Genomic DNA, 27,882 nt, shown 5'->3' on the forward strand with positions numbered 1-27,882 from the left:
CTGATTGCATTACCCCCTTCTCGGCCTTTTCAGTGGGGGGAGGAAGTAGCAGCTTCTTCTTTTGGGCATGTTGTGAGGGAAAGATCTTTCTCTCTTTCTCAAGAGAGAAAAATTATTTCTTATATTGTTATATTATATTTCAGAAATATGTTATATTTCTTATTATTTATACTGATATAAATACAAAAAAGACAAAAAAAAAACAAAAAAAAACAAAAAACAGGCAAATGACCCAAAGCAAAGCTTGTTTGGCCTTACAACCCCAATACACATACAAATAAAAACAATTCGAAAAAGGAGAGGAAAATAAAAAAAGAATAGAAAAAAAAGGAAAAGAAAAAGAAAGAAAAAAACATTCAATTACCCAGCAATACCCTACATATAGGAGACATAAACCCGTGGACTGACCGCCCATCTTTGATCTTTTCAATAGGAATAATAGTTTTGAGATCCAACAACTTGGGGAACACAAGAAACTCAGCCACTTCCATGGAAGAATCATTCCTTGCTTTAAGTTTAGCCTCCACAATTTAGCCATAAATTTGTATTCTTGATTTGTTCAGTTGAGAGGCATTGCACGACAAAACGAGCTATACCACTACAAAGCTTATAAGAAAACAGGTAGCATCCGTGTCTCAATTTTGACTATGGATATTAGTTACAACCATTTTACTATTAACCAGCGATTTGCTTATAGTGTTCCCGTCGTCTATTTAAGTTTAATGTATATCTGAAGTTCATCACGCTGAAGTTTACTGAAGTCACAGAGAGCCTTTGAGCCCAGGTCCCTCCTAAGAATCGTGTGGTCTTACATTTTACCTTACGTTTTCTTAAATCTCCATCACAATTCTCGTATATGCTTTGAGTGCTTTTACACAAGCCCTCAAAGCCAAAAATAAATAGCTGAATATTGACCAAATATAACTCAAGAATTGCAGAACTCTTACTCTCTATAATTGCAGCCAAAGCAAAAACTGGGTCTCACTTTTTTTTAAATGGTGGGAGTGGAGAGGGAGTTAGGCCGACCTTGAAATGTTGAGAAGTCAATCCACTAACACAAAAACAAAAAAGTCATATCTCACTTTATAATGACCCAGAAATACAAGGAAAAGGAAAAGAGAAAGCACAAGAAAATCCCAAAGTCTACATACTTGAGAGGCCCTTAAAAACATGGGAGAAATCAAATACGTAAAAACGGATTTTAACCTTTAACATAGGCTTACTAGGAAAAAAAAAAGTCTGAGAGGAAGACAGCTACAATCAGAGGGCATAGAATTAGTGTCCAAAAGAAGAAAAAAAATTCAGAATAGAAAACTGAACTTAAATTGAGTAGTTAGATTTTAATCAAAGATGTAAATTGATCAGGGCTATGCTATTGCAACCAGGATTGAGATGATTCCGTATTCTATCCCTCGTGCTCCCCCCAAGATGAATTCGCGCTTTCTTAAGCCTCGGCTTCTGAAGTATATTCCATGCCAAATTTACCTCTTTCATATCATGGAGTCCCATAGAAACCCTCGTTGCTGCACAGTATTTCTATAATTTCATTGTATTACTATTCTATAATGAACTTTTTCTCACATAGTTCCTTCCCACATTTAATTTTTATTTAGTGGTAAGTTGGTGAATCGTCGGGGAAACACATAAGCCAGGGCATACGTTTTTTGGTCGTATTCGTTTCGTTGGCTTCTATTTTATTAGTAATATCATCTTTTACTATCAGATTCATCTGTTGCTATATAAGGGAATATAAAATACTGGAACATTCTATGTGTGCTATGCTGATAACATATTGAGGGTGCTAATTCTGAAAAAATAAGAAGCGCTAACACTTTTCGTAATTCACTAATTACAAAGCTTTTTAAGGAACTCAGATATCAATTTTTTTTATTTCCCAGTTTATGCCCTTTTCAGTGTCAGTCCCTGTCATGTGATTGCCAACAAGCCAGGTTAGGAAACTCCAGTTTCAGTTATATTTTCCTACATCTGGTGTTTTTCTCCAGCCATTTGTTCGTATTTACCATCTAACCACCCTCTCTTACCAGCACTACGACAGAAAGATAAACTAGAGGCCAGATAAAGCGTCCCGGGAAACCAGAATGGAGGTCAGAGCGTCTTTCACGGTTCCTAAGAGAAAAATCCACACAAAGATTGGTTTTGGCTGTAAAAAAGCTGTAGATGCTCATGGTGTCTTCTCACTCTTGGTAAGGCCTATGATTGAGAATCTCCAATTATAACTAATTAACCTAAGAACCTATTAACCTATGACTGAGTTTTACTCCCATTATAACTGAGGTAAGAAAAGAAAACAGATTAAAATACTTTGTGATCCAATCAGTGGCTTCAGTAATCTTACTGGCGAGTATTCTTAATGGTTTTCATTCTTAATTCTCCCTAGCCACTTAATTAAGAATTAAGGTTTAACGCTTTAACATGGGCGTATTAGAAATAAAAACTCCGAGCGGAAAACAACCTCAACTAGAATGCACAGAGTCCGTTGCCAATGGAGCAAAAAAAATTCAAAATAGATAAATTGAACTAACTTTTCATTTATTAAACTTAGATTCTAATCAAAGGTTTAGAATTCTTTGAAGCTAGCGTAGCCAGAATAAAAATTGCCATAGAATTGAGATTGCCAAGATGTTTTCCATTGTGCAGAGCAAATAGATAAAATTTTTCCATAGATTAATGGGAGTTCCTAGTGCTGCCTTCTAATCAAAAGACCCTGCAAAATTTCAATTAAAGGACACAAAACCTTGAAAGAAACTTAATCTCCCTCACAATGCCACTGACGTGGGCTAATGAAAGCTACTATTAAAAGAGTCATTTGTTTCTTTTTATGAAGCTTGTTTTGAGAGTTTTCATTGAATTTAAATTTATTAAAACGAGGCTTAAATAATAATTGTGATTCTACAAGGGGCTTTGTCTAGCCCCATGAGGTTCTTCTTTCATTTACTTTGGAAGGAATATACTCGACGTGTTAGATCTAGTCTTATTGATGATACTATCGCTTCTCAGGATCCTTCGTATCTTCCTCAAATCCGGGACACTTTTTCTAATATACCGCATTATTTCCCATTTATTGTTTTCTCTTTAATGTTAGGTAGTGCGCAGGAAAAGTTTAAAGCTAAATATATGTTACCGTGAATTTCCGCAAACTGGTGAATGTCGACATTCACCGGTGAAAGTCCGGCGTACCTTTTTTCTCTCCTTGGATTTAGTCAGTGTTGCCAGTGAACTTTTTCATTTTAATGCAAGGTTTGATGATGACAGGTTAGGTTATATTAGATTAGGTTTGGTCAGGTGAGGTTAGACTGGGTTTGGTTAGCTTAAGTTAGGTTTTAACCTGTTTCTGATATTTAGAACCAAATTTAACCTAACCTACCCTAATCCCACTTAACCTAACCTAAACTAACATAACTGTAACTTTTACCCTCATAGCTTGTTAAAGACTGAAAAGGCTGACTCGCAAAGCTAATTGAATCCAAGCAGACAAAAAGGTATTTTGGACATTCACCGGTAAATTTCGACATTAACGAGATTTCGGACATTCACGGTAACATATGTACTGTTAAAGTTAGGATATGATGGTTTCCCGTTAATGAAATGTACTTGTGTTAACGTCAAATTTTTATGCTGGCATGTGATAGTAGTTGTCCTTCTGATTTATCACAACTATTAAAGGTTATAAAAACGCTCTATCCATGGTTGTGAGCATCATTATCTTCTGAGTCAACTTCTGGAGATTCATTTAATTTATCTCTTGCACTTAATAGTAAGTATGTGTCAAGTTTAAAGAGGGTTACTAAGTGAGTTGGTGATTTTTTTGGTAATTCCGCCAAATACTCAGTGTCCCTTTTCATCCATTGATCGTTAACGACACATATTTCACACTGGGCTACCGAACGTTATCAGGTTATGTGAAACCTTTCTGGTTTCCAATAATAACATACTTTTAGATATACCTGGATATGTACGGAACGATTCAACCGACGTCAAAGGGTCAAAGGTGGTGTCACCTTGCATTTATCTAGTAATCTATGAGAAATGATTTATCTTGAAATAAAACAGATTTTTTTTTCCCGGTTTATTGGTTTTAAATCTGTCCCTTTAAGAACTTAATCGATTCACTTATTTATTCATTCCCCCGTTTGCCCAAATCCACAACGAATTTCAGGATATACTTCTGAATCACTCATATAAAATAAACATATTGGGAGATTTCAACTCAGATTTCATGGGTGTGAAGCATCCAGCATGGACGTGTCTTAAAAATCCACGAATTCTTTTACGAAGATCACGAATTTTCATCAAGCGTCATGAATTTTTTGCTTATTCCAGCAAAAAATTTGAAAATATGAAGACTGGCACCGCTATTGATAATACTTTCAGAGTTGGCAAGACACGGTTAAACCGCCTTAGGTCATAAACAGAAGAAGATCGACGCAGCTTCTTTCAGAATTATTCACAGTTTTGTTCTTTTTTTTTATTATTAGGCAATCTTTTTTATGTATGTAATGTGTCTTCTACCAACAGAAGGTCGGAACGAGCTACTCCTTTTGCCTCTAGTGTTCTCATAGGTTAGGGAAGAAAAAATAATCTTCGAAGGACAGACAAGTCCTCTACACCTTTACCAGGTCTTATTCGTCTTCAGCACATTAAACTATATTTTCAGCTCACTGCGCTTGAAAACCAAACTTCTTATATTAAAAATATAGCCTTTTTTGGAAAGGTTACTCATTAGAATGACAGGTTATGATTTCTGTCCTCAGCGATCCTTTTAGTTTCCTCCTTTTAGTCTGGTCTATAAAGTAGCTATTAGGCTGAGCTAAACAATTAACAAGTAACAACTCTTTTTTCAATCCAACTTGAGGTGGGCTGTAAAATTGGGCTGTAAAATTTCTCTATAACCCTTCAAGCGCATTTTCTATACCACACTATGAAGATAGAGGCTAAAACAGAAATCAAAACAGAAAACCGAAAGAAAACCAAGTGGTAAACTACAAGTCTCGAGAAAATGCGACTGGAGTCCCTAGTTCATAAATGTCCTAAGGAGATGGCCCCAACACAACACAAAAATACCTCTAGAATACATGTCAGTCAGTAAGTCAAGGAAAACTTAAAGTTTAACTCTACAGCGAACAATACCAACAATAAATTAAATCTACCTAGAAATGAATCCACTCATTAGCAAGTTCACAAATTTGAAAATACTTAAATAAAAACAACAACGACCCATTTCAACAAGTATTTTCGACATTAAGAAGGGATAAAAAAGCAGAGTTAAATTATTGAGTTAGACGCGTATAAGATTATGAGCAAAAGTGAGTAAACTGTGTTCTTCTTTTGTGAAAGAGTAAAATTCCTTTTTTTTTGTCATTTGGTGAATTTGGAATGTAAAAATAAATCCAAGGAGAAGTTCTGCTTAACAACCCTGAAGAGCTTACCTCTAAATTATGCATGTTAAAACGCTTTCAGCACCCCGAGAAAGAATGTCTCAAATATTAATTGCTCAAATGGAAACTTATTATTTTCAAAACAATAGTATCAATCCGTTATTCCTTAGATGGCCCAGGTTACAACTTTGTACAATAATTAGCACAATTTCATAGTTTTCTTGGAACGATATTGTAAATAGCTCTAGAACAGTGATTAACTCTAGGTTTCACAGAAAATTGGATCGATTAACCGCACAAAATTTCAGGACGTGGGCAAAAGAGTTTCGAGGACTGGTAAGAATAGAAACTTCAGGGCTTTAGCATAGGCTTGTTAGGGATAAAAAAAAGAACTAGGGCTATTGCTGGTGAAGGTTACCCAGCGGATAAAAAAAAAAAAACAAAAAAACGAAGGAACATCCTTCATTTCATCTTCAATCATTCAAATTTGGATTTCAATAAAAGGTCTATGTCAAATTGGATTCAACCAAGAAGTTTCTTAAAATAGGAGTACTCTTTTGTTTTTAACTAGTTTTGTGCATCGTAGGTTTAAGGTAGTTTAGTATGCAGTACAGAGGCTAGTTAAAGAAAAACACAATGCATGAAAAAAAATGGTTTTCCAATCTTCGGCCTAATAAAAAGTATAAGAAAAAAAAAAAATACTAGTGATTTGATGCGTCACACTAGATACAGTTCAGTTTTTCCTCAGATGAAAAATCACTTTTGCTTGAGCTATCATCGGTAAATTTGTAAACGTTTAAGAAGATGCTACAGCTACTATTGATCACATCACAATACAAAGTTGTGTGAGTCAAACAGAGCTACGTGCACTCATAAACTCACTCCGTCCAAGAGCTTCACTCATTACTATACAACATATATTCCTGCTTCTTTTACATATTCTCTAATGACCTCTTCTCCACCCCCTTTGATAACGCCCTGCTTTAATGTTGCCAACGAATCATAGGCAGCGCAATAGCGCTGCCTAAGTAAAGAACGATGTTGGCACAATGTATTATTTGTTTATTTTTGGTTTTTTAGATCAGGGCAATTCGTATTGAAGGAGTTAACGTAAAAACTGGGAAAGTTCATTCGATTAGGAATCGAATTGGACTACTGCCCTTTTGAATAGTCAATAGTAACTGGAGAGCAGCCAACCTCCTCCCACGCCGATTATTTCCCCACACACATCCAGTCAAAATTTTGAGATAACCATCTTGTTTAGCGTAGTTGAAAGCTCTGGAAATAATATCTTTGAGGATGACAACCTTCCCCACCCCCACAACCCTCAGGGTAAGGCAGATGATATGAAGATTCTTAGCACCGAGTCGCGAGAGGCTTCCTCCCTAAGAAAAACTTGACAACCTTGCAAACAGACATATAAGAATTAGAAGATTTTATTTTTTATCAGTCAGTTTACTTGAAACGCTCCATCAATAAGTTTGGATAAATCATAAAAGTCGTTAGTGGACCGCGCTTTTGATACACTGTTTAATATATATACAGGGGTTAATGCAAAAATAAATCAAGTCTAATTTCGACCCCCAAAACTTTGAGCCCGCCAAGAGTTTTATTTCTTTTTTGTGTGTTTTTCAATTCTAGTCAAACTTAACAAACTGACATTCTTAGCCGATCTACCTTCTCCTCGCTTATTATATTGGACAGGTAACCCGTCAAAACAGAGTCCCTTACCCAGAAGTAGCCATTACCCTATGGGGAGAGAGGCACCAAATGCAAAGGATGTAGGTGGCACGAACATAGGAATTTGAATAAAATGTACAAGAAATTTGGAAAATTTTAGGATTTCTAGGAGGTCACCTAGCAACTAGCCCTCAGGGCAAGTTCAGGGCTTTGAAATAGCCATTTTATTCAAAATAGTCTAAATATTATATTAAAAGGCTTTTTGGGGTGAACCAAACCCCAAATTCTGGGGGTAAGGGATGTAAGTTATGCCCTGGGGGCATTTAATGTTTTATGGAAAGGATGGTTGTATAAACTTTAGAGGAGGCTCATTTGGTTGAAAATTAGAAGTTCTAGTTTTTTTCTAAGAGTCAAAAGTGATGAAAGGCAACTCGCACTCCCATCCCTGACTACCCCTCTTTTCACCAAACGAATGTGATTGAAATTGTGATATTGGGATGTGTTCAAAATAGTCCAAAGAACATATAACAATGCCTCTAGGGTCAACACAACCCTCCAGTGCCCTGGGGACAGGGTTGTAAGTCATGTCCTGGGGGCATATAAGGTTTTTATGGAAGGAGTGGTCGTATAAACTACAGACGGGCCTCATTTAATTTGAAATAGGTAGTTATAGTGCCCATTTTCAGAGTCAAAAGTGATTTGAGAGCAACCAACCCCCCCACGCCCATCATTTTCCCAAATACCTTCAATCAAAACTTGGAGATAGAAATTTTGTTCCTCGTAGTTGAAGGGTCCGGATATTATGTATGTGACGAAAATAGCCCTCAGAGCAAGGCTTGTAAGTTATGCCCTGGGGGGGGGGAGGGCACATAGGATTTTTATGGAAAGAGTGGTCGTATATGCTTTGGAAGAGACTCATTGGATAGGTAATCAGAAGTTCTAGCGATTTTTTTAAGAGTCAGATTGATCGGAGTGAAGCTGCCTTCCTCCCACGCACGTCGTGTTTTCCCGTGATGCATCCACTGGAAATTTTGAGACAGTCCTTTTACTAGAAATAGTCCAAGGATCATTTAACAAGGCTTTTGGGGTTGATACAAACCACCAGAGCCTGAGGGCGAGGGATATAAGTTATGCCCCTGGGGCTTCTAAGATTTTTATGGAAGGGATTGTTGTATAAACTTTACAGGTGGCTCAATTTGCTGAATTTGGAAGTTCTAGCTCCCTTTCAGGAGTCAAAAGTCATGAGGGTCAACTAAACCCCTCCCCAAAGTACGCCTCTTTTAAACAAAAGCATCTGATTGAAATTGTGCTTTTGTTTTCAAAGTAATCCAACATCTAACAATGACTCCAGGGTTGACACAGCCCCCAGAGTCCTGGGGCAAGGACTTTAAGTTATGCTCTAGGGGCATATAAGGTTCTTATGGATTGGGTGGCCGTGTAAACTTCAGATGAGTCTCATCTGATTTGAAATTGTAGGTTACAGGGCCATTTTTAAGAGTCAGTGATTTGAGAGCAACCCTTCACCCAGCGCGCATCATTTCGCAAAAGAAACATCCAAAAGAAATTTTGAGAAATCAATTTTTTTGAACATTGTTGAAAGGTTCAGTAATTACGCGTTTGGGGATATCAACCCAACTCAACACCCCCCGATGCCTCAGGACAGGCGCTTTAAGCTAGGCAATTTGTTCGTTACTAACATATAGTATATGTTATTGAGAAAAGGTATCTATGTTTGACTTTTACTTTTCCAAATACGAAGGGCATTAAGATAAGTCTTTCAGGGAAATACGAAGGGTATTAAGATGAGTCTATCAGGGAATAAATGTTGAATGTTGATCTTTCAGGGAATGTTGAACTAAATCAAAACATGTTATGTGTCTATAGGTTGTCAAAAGGTGTAACTCAAGAATGACTGAATATATTAATTTGGAACTTCGAGGAGAAAACATGGGAGATGATCAATTGACCAAAAAGGCCAAATTTGCACACTACTACTTCTACAACTATTGCTGCTTCTACTGCTACCACACCAACTACTACTACTACCACTAATATTGCTATAAAACTACTACTTCTGTAGCAAGCACTACTGCTGAGGATATTGAAAAAAATATTAGAAGAAACACTGAGGGGTAAGTCGAAATAAATCAAAACATACTATGTGTATACAGATTGCTGATACGGGCGTATCAGCAAGATTTTGGAACGGCTTATTGTATCAAGAGGAAAATTCAGGCGCATTATGAGTGGGATGTTCAGTTAACTAAAAGTCAAAATGCACTGCTACTACTGCTTTTAATGCTGCTGCAACTACTGTTACTACTAATTATAATACACTATTACTGCTACTACTGTTCCTACTACTACCACTACTACTGTAATACAAGTATAATTGAGGCTACATCTATGAAGGTAATACTTGACAGAGTATTGAGGGGGAATTTGAACTAAGTCAAAACACACTATGCTCATGCAGATTGCCAAAAGGGAGTATCTCAAGAATTAATTTTGGTATTAAGTTGGAACTGTCAGAGAATACTTAAAGGGAAGGATCAATTGACAAAAAGGTAGTATATGCACGTCACGACTAACACTGATACCACTGCTACTTTTACTAATACCACTACTGCTACTAAACTAGTCCAATTACAACTTCAATTGCAACAACTTGCAAGGTTTAGAGTATTAAGGTGAAAAGGAGGTCAAAAGGGTGTCAAAAGCGCACATTAACAACATATTTTGGAACGGCTTACCGTTTTAAGGTGAAACTTCTGGGGCATCATGAAAGCGATGTTCAACTGACCAAAAGGCAATATGCACATGCTACTACCGCTATTATACTGCTTCTACTTCTGCTGCTGCTGCTACTAATACAAACCTACAGTGCAATGGCTTCTACTACCACTGAAACTACTGGAATAGTAGTACTATTAAGGCTAAGTCTATGAAGGTAAAATTTGAGAGAATATCGACAGCAAATGACATAGCAACAGCTAATTGTATTAAGTTATTTAGTAATACTACTGCCGAAACTACTATTACAACATTATTTAGGTAAGTTCCCTAAGGGTATAAAGGTGAAATTTTCAGAGATATTTCTGTTGTACGGATGAAAACCTGCCATCCGTATGCATGTTGTCAAAAGGGTATATCAGTAATATCTTAGGAACAGTTTTGTGTGTCAAATTAAAACCTACAAGGCTTGGTGTGGGGGATGTTGAACTTACCAAAAGACAATATTTCCAACATAATACTACTGCTTCTACTCCTACAACAACTACTACAGTTACTATTGTTATTACTACTACTACTACTATTGCTACTAAAGCTAAGACTACTACTACTAACTCTACTCCAACTGCTACTACTGCTACTACGATATATACTGGTGCTACTACTACTACTGCTAATAAACCTAAGGGTATTAACGCGAAAATTTTTGGCAATATTGAAACTATATTGAAATAAATCGAAACACAGTATGCCACATAGGTTGTCAAGAACAATTAGTAGTAATGCTTCGGGACCGGTTGATGGTATTAAGTTGATATTTCATCGTGTGTTTTTTCATCAGTTTTAAAGTTGAAAATTTCATCAGTGTGGGGACACCATCAAGCGCGTATTGTTTGTCAAGATGGATGTAACTAATATTAAGTATTTAGACATAGTTAGTGTTCAGCGATTTAGCGTTGGATCAAATAATATTCAGGCCAGATAAAGTGCCCTGTTCTCCTCCAGTTTCGATCAAAAGAAATAGCTCGCTATGTGTTTAAAGCGAAGAAGCAGCTTATCACTCAAGCTTATTTGTAGCTGAGAACCTTACGGAGCGTAAGCGCGATCTCTTGAGCACTTCAAGACATGAGTTTGGAAATCGCAGTGTGTAGTCTGTATTTATAGATATTCGCAAAGCATTCGATACAGTTGATTTTTAAACACTACTAAGTCGGATGGAGTCGTTAGGTGTCAGCGGAAAGTGCTGCTTAAATTGGTTTGAAAGTTATCTCAAAGGGAGATCTCTCAATGTAGCGTTGAATGATGTGCGCTCAGCAGCATTTCCAGTGACGACCAAAATTTGCAGCATCTTCCAAAATTTGGAAGAAAAAATCACAGCCACAATTCTTTTTTGTTTCAACCGAAAATACACAAATCCAAAAAGGGTAAGGGGCAGCAAAGGTAGGAAACCGATAAAAAGACCGAGACGTAAATTAGGTATACATAATAAAAAGAAGCCAAGCCAATTTTACGGCGAAACTGTTAGAAATAAAACAGAACTGTTAATTACCCTTTGCTGACATGGTTCTACCATAACGTTATAACCTTCAAATTCGTCACCTATGCAAAGGTCGGCGTCAGAATCGTCTCTGGTCCGATAATACATCTGCAATATACAAATTCAGAATTAGGAGACGCGTAAAGTTATATGTTAAAGGAAACGTTGTCATCAGAGACGCAATGGAGGCTTATCAAATTTGGTTACGCAATATTTTTCTAATTTGTGTTTCACAAGCAAATATAAAAGTAAATATAATTAGACTATCCCTAATGGATTAGATTGTATCTACGTTATCGCCTACTTTCTAAATTATTATTATTATTATTAAGCAAATTAAGACTAGAACTAACGTAATGTTATAGGTTTGAATAGGCTGACTGATTCTAAAAAATTATATCGGATTTAGGTTGACTCCCACTTAAAAAGAAAAAAAACTTCACTTAGAATAAGGTCTCAATTTACAATCCTATCTTACTACTTGTCAATCATAGTATAGCCCATAAGTGAATTTTAAGTAGCTCGAGTTTAATCAGTGGACAAAACAACTCTCTTAGCGAGGGAAAGACCAATTTTACGAAACCTAGACCTTAGATTGCTGAGTGTGGAGACAGACCCGATACTTAATGGGCCAGGTCTACAGAACCCAAAAATCCAGCAACTCCGAAATCTCATGAACACTACCATGTTTCAAGTATTTCTTATTATATTCTGCTGAATGGATTCACACTGCTATTATTGCTGAATAAATTCTGTTGGGTTCTTGAAAAGCAAGCTAGCCTTGTTTTAAAAATTATGCTTTAAGTGCACAGCTCAACTCAGGAATTCCATGGTCTGTATCTGTTCAATCCTGATAACAGTTCTGAATAAGACATATCACGTATCTTACCTTATTCAGGATACTTAACAGGATTCACAAGATTACAGAACTAGTGTTCTAAACTAGTTCCCTAGTGTGTAAATGATTATACAATACAGTGAAGACTTTAGAAATTTGGTTAAAACAATTCATAGCACAGCACAATTTATAAGACAGCACATTTCATAGCAGAGCACAATTGATTCGTTGATTAATGCTTCTGCATTAACTGATGCTTAATACATAAATGATTCATGTATCTCTTGAATGACATCCTGGAATCATTGAGCAGCATTAACAAGAATGTCACGAACAAAATAGTTATTTGATACGTTACAAAGGCGTGACATTCAATTATTGAACTTTTCTAAAGGACGAAGAGGATTTAAGGAATTGAACCATCTACCTGAACCATCATTTAATTCGAATTTTGCCGCATTATGTGGGACTATAAGGGGATTTGTTTTTAAAACCATTGAGGCTGAGCGATCTTACAACATATATTTTCGTCGTATCTCCCTTTTGATTATGAAACAGAATAGCAGTTGAACAAATTTAGGTATTCATACCCAGTTTATGAAGTTGGCAATCAGGCTAACCTAATTAGGTCCACCTGGAAACTTACTAGTTATGGCAACAGTTGCGACCAAGCAAAGAGCGAGCCATAGCCCATAGTACCCGAAATGTTAAGACCGCGTTTTACGAGATTTTAAAAAGTCAAGAATCCGAATTTGACCCTGATTCAATGAACGGTATTCATTATTCATATTTAAACCTAAAGTAGAAAGTCATGTGAAAACAAATTTACAGGAATCATAGGCAGCGCAATAACGCTGCCTAAGTAAAAACAACGTGGGCAATGTATTATTTATTTATGTTTTTTTTTCTTTTTTTTTTTGTTTAGACCAAGGCACATCGAACCGAAGAAGTTGTCATAGAAACTTTGAAAAGGGCTCATTTGATTGGAAACTGAAATGGCTAGTGCCCCTTTTAATAGTCGAAAGTGATTAGAGGGCAACTAACCCCCCTTTTACGCCCACCGTTTCCCCAAACACATCTAATCAAAATTTTGAGATAGCCATTTTGTTCAGCGTGGTCAAAAAGTTCGGAGATCGTGTATTTACGCATGAAAACTCCCCCCCCCCCCCCAGAGCCCTCAGGACGAAGGTTGTAAATTATGCCCTGGGGGCATTTAAAGTTTTTATAGAAAGTGTGGTCATAAAAATTTCGGAATGGGCTCATTGGATTGGAAATCAGATGTTCTAGTACTATTTTTAAATTTCAGAGTGATCAGAGGGCGGTTACCCCCTCCCACACACACACACGCGCCTCGTATTTTTCCGAAATGTATCTAATATAAATTCTGAGTTGGCCGTTTGTTGTCGAAGAAACTTCGAAAACAACTCACTCGATTGTAAATTAATAGAACCAGTGCCCTTTTTAATAGTCGAAAGTAATTGGAGGGCAACTAGCACCCATCCCGTGTCCACCGTTTCCCCTAAAATATCCAATAAAAATTTTGAGATAGTCATTTTGTTCAACGTAACTGAAAGGTCTGGAAGTGTTATGTCTTTGAGGATGACAGCCCCCCCCCCACAGCCCTCAGGACAAGGGTTCTAAGTTATGCCCCGTGGTCATGTAAGGTATAGTAGCGGTAGCCTGGCGGCTTTGCCACCGGACCCCAGCACTTGGCATGTGACAGGAGTCTATACTTAGATTGCCACCGTCGCTTGTCTTTTAAACACAGACAACTTCAGCCTTTTCTTGATGTCATGACGTCCAAATGGACCTTAAATTAGAAGTGATGCCTTTGTAAAATTATATTATTTTTTTTTACTAGTCCTTTAATTTTTGCCTCGGCTTGTCTTTTTTCATTATGAAAGACATATCGCCGAACTTCTGTTTCTTTTAATTGTTCGGGTGGTGGGCTAAAAACTTCGTTTTCTTCCAACGATTTATCTAGTCAATGTTTTTGATGTCAAAGGTATGGTAGGCATTAATGACCTTATCCATGTCAAAATCCAAAGTCCAATCATCGTTGCTATAATTTCCAGTTAGTTTCGTACGTTTTACCTCGGCTTATCTTTCGTCATTACGAAATACATGTCGCCGAACCTTTGTTTTCTTTAACAAAGGAATGATAGGCACTGATGATCTTATCCATGTCAAAATCCCAAACCCAATCATCATCGCTATCAAATCCAATTTTGACACGTTTTGACTCTCGCTGTCCAGGTTGATTTTCATTGACTTGCTCACATGTTCGGTGTCACATGTCTTCTAACAGCGTGTCTTGGCTCTTCATTTTCATTTTCTGACACCCAGCCGCTGTTCTTCTATCGGCGTGTTTATTTGCGCTTTGTTTTCATTTTCAACTTGCTCACATGTTCAGTGCCGTATGTCTTGTTACCACGTGTGCCTTTGCTCTTCATTTTCATTTTTAACACGTTCAATTGTCGTTTTTGCACATCTTCTAACTGCCCGTGGCTTTGCTCTTCATTGTCATTTTTGTCACATTTTTGGATTTTAGATTTTACATCAGACAAATTAGCAATTGCCTTTGCTTCAGCTGTCCGTATTGATATTGTCGCAATCGATGGTCTAGGTTGTCAAATTCCACATCTTACCACGTTTAATAATTCAGGTGTTGGTTCCAAAGAATCATCATTCATAGTAACTTCAACTGCAAACTTTCATTTTTGGGTCTTCCAACAGACATTATGCAATATAAATAACTAGTGCGTTGGAAACTCAACAATCTTATTTATGCTATGCAAGAGCTCCATCACATAAGAATATGCTTGACGTCATTTTCAAAAATCAAAATTAAAGCTCTTACGAATTTTCACAGACTTCTGACCTATCTAGATTTTTTTTTTTTATGCGAGAATATTTAGATACCTATTTTCCCGAAAAATATGGAGCCGTTTTCAAGAACCTACATACATACACAATTATTGCTCACTTATAAAGATAGTATATAGAGAGGGTGATCGTTTAACCTTTGAAGGGGGCAAATTGGACTTGTAATCAGAAGTTCCAGTGCACTTCTTAAGATTCAGAGGGATCAGAGGGTGAATACCCCCCCCACCTCGTATTTTCCCGAAATGCATCTAATTTTAATTTTGAGATGGTCATTTGTTGTCCTATAAAGGATGGCATCCCTCCCAGCCCTCAGGGTAAGAATTGTACGTTATGCCCTGGGGGTATATAAGGTATATATAGAAAGAAGCCCACCACACCTCGTATTTTCCCGAAATGCATCTGACTCTGATTTTGAAATGGCCATTTGTTGTCGTAGAAACATCGAAAATAGCTCATTCGACTGGAAACTAAAAGGACAAGTGGCCTTTGTAATAGTCCAAAGTGATTGGAGGGCAAAAAATCCCCTCCCACGCCAACCATTTCCCCAAACACATCCAATAAAAATTTTGAGATAGCCATTTTGTTCAAAGTAATTGAAAGGTCTAGAAATTGTGTCTTTGAGGATAGCATCCCTCCCAGCCCTCAAGGCAAGAGTTGTACGTTATGCCCTGGGGGTACACAAGGTATATAAAGAAAGGAGGCCACCACATCTCGTATTTTCCCGAAATACATCTAATTTTAATTTTGAGACGGCCATTTATCGTCGTAGAAACGTCGAAAACACCTCATTCGACTGGAAACTGAAAGGGCCAGTGCTCTTTTTAATAGTCGAAAGTGATTGGAGGGCAACTAATCCCCCTCCCTCGCCCCCCATTTCACCAAACACATCCAATCAAAATTTTTAGGTAGCCATTTTGTTCAACTTAATTGAAAGGACCGAAAATTATGTCTTTGAGGATGAGAGCCCTCCCCCCCAAGGCCTCAGGGCAAGGTAAGTTATGCCCCGGGGGCATAAAAGGTATACATATAGAAAGGGTAATCGTATAAACTTCGGAAGGGGCTCGTTGGATTTGCAACCAGAAGTTCTAACACCCCTTTTAAGATTCAGAGTGATCGGAGGACGGATAGCCTCCACCCCTCAAAACCTCGTATTTTCCCATGATGCATCTGATATAAATTTTGAGTTGGCCATTTGCTGTCGTAAAAAATTCGAAAAAGGCTAATTCGATTAGGAATTGAAAGGGCTAGTGCCCTTTTTATTAGTCATTGAAGGGCAACAAGACCCCCCACCCATCAATTGCCAAAATACATCTAATCAAAATTTTGAGATAGCCATTTTGTTCAGTGTAATTGAAAGGTCTGGAAATTATGTTTTTTGAAAAACCCCCTACCTTCTCAAGACCAGGACACAATTTGCACTTTACTGAAAATAAATGACTGTGGATTGTCAGTTTAGTATACAAATACTTATATATATTCCTTAAAGTTTTAACAATTTTTAATTTATTAAAGTCCTTGTAGAGTGATATGTTGAGCTCATATGGTATGAGCTCTAGCAAAATTCTAAGAACCAATACATTGATTTAAAAAGAAAAACAGAGGCTTAATGCCGTTTGGGATTTAAAATAAGAGCTCTGAGACCGGGTCCTTCTAAATATAAAAATTAATTAAGATCCGATCACCCATTCGTAAGTTAAAAATACCTCATTTTTTCTAATTTTTCCTCGCCCTTCAGCCCCCCAGATGGTCGAATCGGGGAAAATAATTTTATTAAGTCAATTTGTGCAGGTCCCTTACACGCCTACCAATTTTCATCTTCCTAGCACGTCCAAAAGCACGGAACTCGCCAAAGCACTGGACCCCCCCTCACTCCCCCAAAGAGATCAGATCCAGTCCAGTTACGTCAATCACGTATCTACGACATTTGCTTATTCTACCCACCAAGTTTCATCCCGATCTCTCCACTCTAAGCGTTTTCCTAGATTTCCCGTTTCCCCCTCCAGCCCCCCAATATAATCGGATACAGTCGGGATTCAAAATAAGAGCTCTGAGACACGAGGTCCTCTTAAATATCAAATTTCATTAAGATCCGATCACCCATTCGTAAGTTGAAAATACTTCATTTTTCTAATTTTTTCAGAATTAATCCCCCCCCTCAACTCCCCCAAAGAGAGCGGATCCGTTACGGTGATTTCAATCACGTATCTAGGACATGTGCTTATTTTTCTCACCATGTTTCATCCCGATCCCTCCACTCTAAGCGTTTTCCAATATTTTAGGTTCCCTCCCCCCCCCCCAACTCCTCCAATGTCACCGGACCCGGTCAGGATTTAAAACAAGAGCTCTAAGAAACGATATCCTTCTATCTATCAAATTTCAGTAAGATTCGATCACCCGTTCGTAAGTTAAAAATACTTTTTTTTTTATTTTTCTGAATTAACCGTCCCCCCACTCCCCCCCAGAAGTTGGAATTGGTGAAACGACTATTTCTAATTTAACCTGGTCTGGCTCCTGATACGCCTTCCAAATTTTATCGTCCTAGCTTATCTGTAAGTGCATAAACTAGCAAAACCGGGACAGACAGACCGACAGAATTTGCATCGCTATACGTCACTTGGTTAATACCAAGTGCCATATAAAACTGGTCCTCTCTTTTCTAAGTTTTAACTAATGTGTAATTTATTTGAAAAACCTGAGTGCAGACAAAGATTATCATGATTAAAGGTTACAGCAATAGCTCAACTAGCTTTGGGGTAATTTCGGGGCAATACCCTGAAATAAGTTCCTCTTCGCATACTGGCTTGAAGATAAGTTTCTTCAATAAAATATAAAAAATCAGTAAGGCCGTTTGGCCATTATAGTTCACTGATATATTGAAATTCTTAAAAACGGTTAGAGCAATTTTTCTTCTTTTTTTTTTCTATGGTGCATAGCGCATTTTATACCTGATTCATGCCGTAAATTTACTTGAGGACAGAGGATTTGGAGTCTTGGGGACTCAGAAGCCAGGACAGTCTTAAACTTCAAAGAGGATTTTTCACAAAGGACTCCAATATCTTTATGAAATTCATGGATGTGCTTGAATCTATTACGAAATTAAATAAAAAAAACAAGTTTTTTCAACTGAAAGTAAGGAGTGACATCAAAACTTAAAACGCACAGAAATTACTTCGTATATGAAAGAGACTGCTTCCTCATCAACGCCCCGCTCTTTACGCTAAAGTTTGACTCTTTCTCTCAATTCTTCTTTCTAAAACAGTAAAAAACTTTAGCGTAAAGAGCGGGGCGTTGATGAGGAAGCAGCCTCTTTCATATACGAAGTAATTTCTGTGCGTTTTAAGTTTTGATGTCACTCCTTACTTTCAGTTGAAAAAACTTGTTTTTTTTTTATTTAATTTCTGAACGTTTTTGAATCAATGCATGTTTTGATTTTGGCTCTCCGCAGAGGAATAATCAAAACGAAATTTGCATATTTTTTTTTTTTGGCTCAATGGCTTTCTCATAATTTTGATCGAATGATTTTGAGAAAAAAAGAGCGGGGGACGAAGCCTAGTTGCCCCCCGATTTTTTGGTTAATTAAAAAGGCAACTAGAACTTTTAATTTTTTACGAATCTTTTTATTGGTAAAAGATTTACATAACTTATAAATTAGCTTACGTAAAGAACTTTTTGTATTCTCATGTTTTTATTACATATATGAGGGGATTCGCCCCATCGTCAGTACCTCGCTCTTTACACTAAAGCTTAAATTTTATCCCAATTCATTAAGAATGACCCCCTGAATCACAAAAGCCGTAGAATAAGTAGTTGAAATTACCGAAAATACTTTAGCTTAAAGAGCGAGGTATTAGAAGGAGGTGAGCCCCTCATATGGGTAATAATTTCTGTTTGTTTTAAGTTTTATTGCTGTTCCTTACTTCCAGCTGAAAAAGCTTTTTCACTTTTATTTTTTAATTGTTTTTTTTTAAATAATGCTAGTAAATCCTACTCTCCCTTCATGGAAATTTTCTTTTCCCATTACAAATTCTCGAAGGAAAGTTCCCCCAGCATATCCCCCTCTTCTCAACCCCTCCCCCAAACCAAAAAAATCCTCCTGAAAACGCCTGTATACTTCCCAATAACCATTACTATATGTAAGCACAGGTCAAAGTTTGTAACTTGTTGCCCCTCCCACGGGGACTGTGGGGGAGTAAGTCGTCCCCAAAGACATAGTTATAAGGTTTTTCGACTACGCTGAATAAAATGGCTATCTCAGAATTTTGATCCGTTGACTTTGGGAAAATAATTAGCGTGGGAGGGGGCCTAGGTGCCCTCCAATTTTTTTGGTAACTTAAAAAGGGCACTAGAACTTTTCATTTCCGTTAGAATGAGATCTCTTGCAACATTCTAGGACAACTGGGTCGATACGATCACCCCTGGGGAAAAAAAACAACAAAAAAACAAAAAAACAAAAAAACAAATAAACACGCATCCGTGATCTGCCTTCTGGCAAAAAATGCAAAATTCCACATTTTTGTAGATAGGAGCTCGAAACTTCTACAGTAGGGTTCTCTGATACGCTGAATCTGATGGTGTGATTTTCGTTAAGATTCTATGACTTTTAGGGGGCGTTTCCCCCTATTTTCTAAAATAACGCAAATTTTCTCAGGCTCGTAACTTTTGATGGGTAAGACTAAACTTGATGAAACTTATATATTTAAAACCAGCATTAAAATGCGATTCTTTTGATATAGCTATTGGTATCAAAATTCCATTTTTTAGAGTTTTGGTTACTATTGAGCCGGGTCGCTCCTTACTACAGTTCGTTACCACGAACTGTTTGAAATGAGGGATGTACTAATTATAGCAAGTATGGTCTCTCAGTGCATTGCTGTCATATACTTGCGGAAGTCACTGACAAAAATTTGCAATAGACCAAGGGAAATGACAGCACTTGCTATTAAGAGCGAAGCCAAACTAATAGCAACAAAACTGGTAAAAAGTGATATGATTATCTCCGTCGACTAGGAAGAAGCTACTTAGCGTTTTGCCGATTTTATTAGAAAAAAAAATTATAAATTAATGAAATTCTACAACGATATTCAGGAAAAACGTCTTTGTTCCACCCTTCAAAGCATTGGTAAGCTTAGTTGCCATAGTTATTTAAAAGAGCTATTGACATTTAAATTTTATCAAAATTACATTAAGTAAGATTGCAAACCAATAAAATCTAATTTTGAAAGTTTTGGTTTTACGGTCCATGTTGAGCATGTTGAGCACCATTTCCGGCCTAGCTTTCACGTCATTTTATTTGGTATAATTATACAAGATAGAGGAAAAGGCATTATAGAGGGATGAGGAAGAAATGGAAGAGAGCGAGAGGAAGAGAGAAGTAAAAGCACAAGTAGAGAGCCAGAGAAAATAAAGTGGAAGAACAGACAAAGAATTACACTCACCTCGGTTAATTGCTCAGCAGTTGTCATTAATCTTGCAAAAGGCCCACAGAATTTGGGCATGGTTTCAATCAATGTCGGATGACTATTCGTGAGAAGCGGCTTCATGTACTTGGTATCAAATCCACCCCATATGCGAGCAAGCCAGGCTTTCTCGATTTTCGGTGGTGCTTGTCTTGGAGTAGTCTCAGCAAGTCCTGATTCTTGAGTCGGGCCCTAAGAAAGAAAAAACCTTTAGAATGCTACTTGAAATTGAACAGGAATATATAAAGATGAATTCAAGAAGGAAAAATAACAGCAAGACAACGTAAAAAAAGAAGGAAAAGGTGTTTTCAATACTTTATGTTAAACAAGTGAATGTGCACATAGAACGCAAAATAAAACAGGGGTACACACAGTCTTGACTCTTAGATAAATTTTTTCCGAAGTAGAGAGGACCAGATGTATATTCCAGGAGCAGGGGATGATAAAAAAAGAGCTAATTTTAAGCAGCCACTTTTTAAGGAAAGAAAGTTGTTTCAAACTATTCTCAAGATGGAAGGGCAGTTCGATTTGAATGGAGTCCCTCCGTACTAATCAAAAGTCTAAGAATCCTCGCGAATGAAAATCAAAAAAAGGAGAAGGAAATTGGAGCGGAATTCCGCTTGCAATGCTGTAGTGGACTGTTTCAGCGCAATTCATGAAATGTTCAATTTTTTTCAAGCTCTACTCACAGATGGAGTATTTTTCTTGATAACGTTTCAAATCTTACAGTAAAACCGCTCAGTAACACACGGTGGGAGAGTAGAATTGAGGCCTTGTTGTCGTTGATGTACCATATTGAAGGAGTATATGATGCCTTATATGAAGCTTCTCAAGACCTGAAACTCGATGCATTTGGTAGGAACTCAGCCTTAGGACTTGATAAGAAACTACAAAGCTTTTCACCAAAAGTGGGTGAAAATCTATTGATTTCTGGTTGGCCCGAAAACTTATATCCTTAAGTCTTTGTGCTAAGTTCACTCCAGTCCAGAAGGAAAAGGAAAGAGATAGATTCACCCCAATATTGGACATCATAAAAAGCTCGTTTTTTTCTTAACAGCTTCAAACTTACAGTCTTAGATATCTCGACCAAGCGACCCCTAATTAACCAAAACAATTTTATTTGACACTTTTTATTAGATCCATCACGCTTTGCAAATCAGTCTTGACTTTTTGTAACGACTTAATCACCGTACTTGTTTCGTGCGGCATCTCGTGCCATGGTACTAAACAAAATAGAAACTTGAAGCTTTGCAGTCTCTTAGCAAGTCCTAAGGCGGAGTTCCTATCAAATGCATCGAGTTTCTGGTCTTGAGAAGCTTCATATAAGGCATCATATACTCTTTCAATATGGTACATCGCCGACAACAAGGCCTCAATTCTACTCTCCCACCGTGTGTTACTGAGCGGTTTGACTGTAAGATTTAAAACGTTATCAAGCAAAATACTCCATCTCTGCGTAGAACTTGAAAAAAATTGAACATTTCTTGAATTGCGCTGAAACAGTCTACTGCAGCATTGCAAGAGAGAGCAGCATCGTTAATTACTAGGTTAAGTGAGTGGTTTCCACACGGTACGTAAAAAGCACGGGGATTTAAATAACACATCCTCTTCTGAACTATAACATGCTTTCCTTTCATTGCAGAAGCTTCATCATATCCCTGGCCTCTCATGTTATTTAAGGAAATGTCTCGTGGCTGCAACTCTTTGGCAATACTTATGTGAGGCCTTCACCAGAAGAATTGGCAATAGGAATAAAAACCTAAAAAATGTTCCTTCAAACGTAAGCGTAGCAATAATTCTCGCCAAAACTGACAATTTTTCATATGGGTGGGGGACATGTGTCGTTATGCAGACGACAAAGTACATAGCGACGTATTTCCGGTCAATAGACATGATGAAAGAAATATGGTTTGATTATTTGAATGGTAAACATATAGCGACATGAATAAAAAAATTCAATAAATTGTTGTCATTTTGTAATAATAAGAATAACTGATAGAATATTTGCACTCTTCAAAAAACTATAGGCACTAGGAAATATAACCATAAATAAATGAAAATGAATTTGCCTTCCATTTACCTTACACACTCCATCACATTCTTAAAACTAAAATGCTTTTCTAGAAACGCAAAAACTGTTTAAGTCGCTTCTAAGCTCATTATTTTTAACATCGGCATATTTTTTGATACATTGTAAACTGTGTATGTTTCGTTCAGAAAAGAAATAATCTGCACAAAGTGTGTATGTATCGATGTCTAAACGCGTTTATAGAGACTGTTAAATTAACAATCAAAACTCATTTAAGCTGATAAGTATTAAATGGCATTATAGGTTAGATTTGTTTGGGTCCAGGCAGATTTTGTGACGTCACACTGCCGCAGCGTATTCCCTCCCACTTTCAGAGAAATCGTAGCTAAACAATTGCAGTGTGACCTCTTTGCCCTCACTTAATTATTTCATATTCAAAGTCTTAATCAAACCATACAGTAGGGAATTCTTTTCTCTTGGATTAAACACTTTTAATACAAGTCTTGTAGGATTAACCAATTTTCTTACAGTTAAATCTAAACAAAAATCTGCTTTACGAGAAAATGTGTCTACTTTAGTCTTCCCCCGTCCGCTCGACTGTAATATGGTCACCAATCAATTGTGTGTCTGTGATATAATATCTATTAATTTTGTGTGAGCTTGTGCGTATCAAAACGAGATTCAAACCAGAACCAATAGATGATAAGAGGGACTTAATGTAAATTTAGTCCTCGGCATTATTGAAGTGCTTCATTCAATTTATCATAACACTTGCCCTACGTAAACACGACTCTCCTTAAGAAATTTGATATTAGTGCCATAAAATCTCTAGCAACTGACGTGCATTGCACCAAGATGTAATATTCAAGCTGAGGCAATTTCATGGCTAAAAAATTACGCCAATTTTTGGGCGATATAAATCGGTTTTGGAGGCTCTGCAATTAGCTTATAATTTTTGTCTTGATTAAATCACATAGCGCCCGGCGGTGGTCTCTCCCTCCAACACAGAGTGCACCTCTGAAACCCTTTGCCACAGAGGGCGTCCTTTGCTCAAGGCATCCCCGTCACTCGGCATCCTACGCGACCACTTACCCGAAGAGACCCATGATTAAACGAAGCGCTTTACAGGAGGTCTATCGATTCAGCTTGATTGTGTTGAAGTTTTTCGCACCGGCAAATCAGATTGTGAATTCATAATCTGGATTGAGATATCTTATTCCGCTGACAATGTCCATGATGAAAATGCTGTTCCACTGACAATCGGGGCATTAAATCCGTACCCTAGATTGTAAACTGGGTATTTTCACTTGAGAAATAACATAATGGGTTTGGATTTGCCAGGTCGTGAGATGCATTTATAAATTTTGCTGTTCCGAAGTTTTCAATTAGACAAATCCAATTTTATGAATCAGTTTTGATAAACTTCTTTATTCCACTGATAAATTCTATATCCTGTTTGAAGAATCTGGCATATCATTGGAAAACTCTTTCAAGAAATACTCGTGAGAAATAATGCGAGTTTCTTTGGTACGTCTATAGAGATTTTCATTTTTCGTTATTTACTTGTATGTTTCCGATTTTTTTTTCGCCGACTTTTGTTGATATTTGGGCTTAATTTCTTTATTTATCTTGCTGGTATTAATTTGCTAAAAATTTTGCCTTTCTTACATATCTTCAAATATTCATTTTATCAGTTTCTAGGAGAGGGGGGATAGGGTTAGGCCAAGGAAGGAATATTGAGCAAATGCCATTCAACGCTAACACACAAAAAAATTACTTAGTTAACTACTAGATAATGTGTATTTCAAAAATACTACCACAAGCTGAAATTGAGCCAAAATTCGCTTCAACTACTACAATTGCTACAGATACTGCTACTAACAGTAACAACAACTCATGTTCATGACACGCCCTCCCTCCCTCCACTCATGAACGTCCTGAATTTCACTGATCATAGATGGATGGCAAAAAGCCCAATTTTTGTATTATTCTATTACAAAGCACTATTTAAATTTTTGCATCTTCACTGCATCCATCATCTTTACTAATAGTTCTAATCAGAGAAGTTAGCTATTTACTTGGTCGATTATCACGTTATCTTAGATCACCTCTTAATTTTTGTTTATCTCTAGTTTTGACACCTTTTTTTTTTGGATTTTCTAATCTATTCTCACACCCTGAAGCCACAAAACTCCCAAAATTCGTTAAGTTTTTATCTAGGACGTTCAGCTCATCTGCATAATCATTCTTTAAGCTGAATCAAAATGCCGGTTCATAGACTAAAAGACTCCAGACAAAAGAGGTCTGAAGGCAGCATTACGACAATGCTCCATGATGCTCCGACAAGTACAGAAAATATTATGTAAACAGTTGATCTGAATGACTATTTCATTAAATGTATGTTTAAATGAAACTGGCTAAACAAAGCAGAAAGCAGCAGGCATATATGAAAATAAATTACACAGCAAACAAAAATAGAAAAAAAACCAGAGCTTTGAACTTAGGAACGACATACCGATTCTGGCAGGGGTTGATTGGGGCGCGTAGATGAATAATTAGCCTGAAATTGATTCATTATTATAAGATATATTATTGCACACTATGGTTACTAATCCTTCAAAGTTGTTGCACTTCTATTAGCTTAAATTATTGTTATAATCATAGGTACACATAGGTTTGATCATTATTGGGTGAGGGAGCTCTTTTCACAGATTTTTTTCTCGTGGTACGGAGGTCAAAACTAAAAAATAGTGCATTAATGGAACCACCAATTTTAACTTTCTTCAGAGAAGGTTTCCTTAGGACCAATCCTACAGGATAGTTAGCCCTTCCCTCCCTCTGTACACACGCATGCAATCCACTAGATAGTCAAAAAAAAAATCGATTTTTCCTGATATACAGAAAACTTGAAATTTTTTTGGACCAAAAATGAAAGTGTGAGACGTAGATGTTATAGAAAGTTGTCCTTGAATAGTTATAAAGTCAATGATTACTCTATGATTTCATTAATATTATCGTATTTCGATCTTTTGAAAAAATACCTTTTTTGGGGAGTATTTTCATTGAAAATATTTGTTTTTGGGATTTTCATTGGCAAACTGAAAAAATCTGCCCCTTCCCTCGATATTGAAAAAAAATTCTCCTTCTATGATCTAATATTTAAAAAATGAGGAAAAAAACTTTAATTATAGATAATAAACCAAACAAATTTAAAAATTCGTAAATTTCGGAGCCACCAATTAGATGCTTCCCATAGGTTTTCAACGCTAGAAAAAATAACAACAAGGTGCAATATAAAAAAAAAAACAACAAAACAAAACACAAACAAAAAACAAACTAGAAAATCGATGTTAAAAGAATATATTTATCCTCTCATAGAAAGAAAGAAGGAGAAATATTAAAAATTAGCCTAGTCACATTCAAGTCATTGTCACTTAAGACTGGTGTCATGGCTAACATTTTCAACAGTTTGTACTCCTCAAAAAGTTCAAGATTCCGAAATGTTGGTCATATATAGTATCGAATTTATCGGCAATTTTAAACTTACTATTCAAACTTATAATTTCGTTTGTTATTCATTGATTACTTTTCGTAATCTAGGTTACATTCACAATGTAACTAGTCAAATTTTACAAGCCGCATTGTTGCAAGAAACATATCCCCCGATCTTTTCGATTGTATATTAGAATAATTAAATGTAAAAATGCTAGCCCAAAGCTTATAATAACATTTTGATTTCTTGCGATAATTTTGGTCTGATCCCAAGACACATCAGGACGCCTTGTAGGCCCTGAGGTATAAATACATAATATATAATACATATTGACTATATTTAACGATTCTATTTATTTTCAGTCTAAATCATGAATATATGATTACGAGTGTAGATGGTACAGGTCATCTCAGGTGTTTCAAAATTTTTTTTTAATGCTTGTTTTCTAAGGCAAAACTCCGTATCTATGTAAATATGGCAAACTACTGTCGAATGCCTTAATTTTGGTCCCCTTTTACAAAACCCACACCAACTCAAATGGTAATAACCAAATTAAAAATTGGAAACTGATAAACTCTGGTACTTTTAAGAAAAAATCCGAGTATTTTATAGCTTAATCAATATTTATTCAATTATTTATCAAATCAATTATTTATCAACATTTATTTACGCATATAGTAAAATTCTAAATTAACACTTTACTTAGTCTAAAAATTTTTAAGAGGTTTTCGCCAACTTTAGCGTAATTAATCTTCAGGCCAACTATTTCTACGAAGGTAAAGCTCTTTGTCAAATCTCCACACAATAGTTAAAATAATAAAACAAATAAAAGAATGGAAAAAAAGAAAAGAATAATGAGCGTTGAGAGAAACTCAGTTTAACACTAATCCTACTAGCTTTATGAACCCAGAAAAGATAAAGAATATTGAAAAAAAAACTGACCTGTCTGCGGCCTTGTAAAGGTTCAATTTCGTCATCAACTCCAACCTGGAAAAAAAATTAGGACGATTAGGCGAGAATGATGGACAGGGAATAAGCCGACAGGATAAAAAAGGATATGAGAGAGATTGAGGGGGGGGGAGAGAATTTTCTCAAAAGTCTAAAATAACCACCTTAAAATTACAATACTCAGGTAACTGCATTTAGTTTTAAAAAAAGAGCGAGATAAAAAAAACTCATGAATCGTATAAACAGCAGGATTACTATACAGAGATTCCGAGAATATTAGGGCCATGGCTTCAGAATAACTCTAATTATAATTTTGAACTATTAAAGTTGATCCAATTGAGTTCAAACCTATCCTATAAGGTGATGGTAGTAGTATCCTCTTTTATGGTCCCATGTCAGTCCTATCCCTGGATTCCACGACAGGCCTAGCTTTAAACGCAGCCCTACCCAGTCTTTCCGACCACAACCTGCAGGTGTTTGGTAAGTCACAGGGAACTAAGAGACACACGTGCATGTTACATCACAGGGAATGTTTTTTTTTTCTATGTCTGCTATGATTAAAAAACCTACGAGGAGACCCACCAAGTCGTAATTTCTAGAATTGTTACATCATAGTTTCTTACGTTAAAATGTTACGTCGTGTTTAAATACCTAATTTTTTTTTTAACCTACGAGCGTCAGGCCTTCTTTATCCCCCCGGATTTCCTTTAAAAAATCTCCAGGGGCTTGTTTACTTCAAAATTTCCAAGATTGTTATGCGATAGTTTCTCTGATTCTTTAAAAAAAACCACATGGCTTCGTTAATTAAGGATTTCTTTGACTGTTAAATAAATAGAGAATGTTTATGATTTCTTCGAATGTTACATAATAGGGTTTGGTTTGTTAC

General features: G+C 36.6%; 1 protein-coding gene across 1 annotated transcript in view; it reads right to left on the bottom strand.

Annotated features, from left to right (window-relative positions):
• LOC136043967 (sodium/hydrogen exchanger 7-like) overlaps positions 1–27,882 on the bottom strand; it is a gene marked incomplete in the record, with an annotated part of 164,858 nt that overhangs the window by 70,803 nt on the left and 66,173 nt on the right. The window contains 4 exon segments of the mRNA XM_065729049.1: positions 11,359–11,454; positions 20,506–20,718; positions 25,071–25,115; positions 26,991–27,035. Coding sequence (XP_065585121.1) covers positions 11,359–11,454; positions 20,506–20,718; positions 25,071–25,115; positions 26,991–27,035 — 399 coding nt within the window.

This window comes from Artemia franciscana, chromosome 2, assembly GCF_032884065.1.
Source record: "Artemia franciscana chromosome 2, ASM3288406v1, whole genome shotgun sequence".
NCBI lineage: Eukaryota > Metazoa > Arthropoda > Branchiopoda > Anostraca > Artemiidae > Artemia > Artemia franciscana.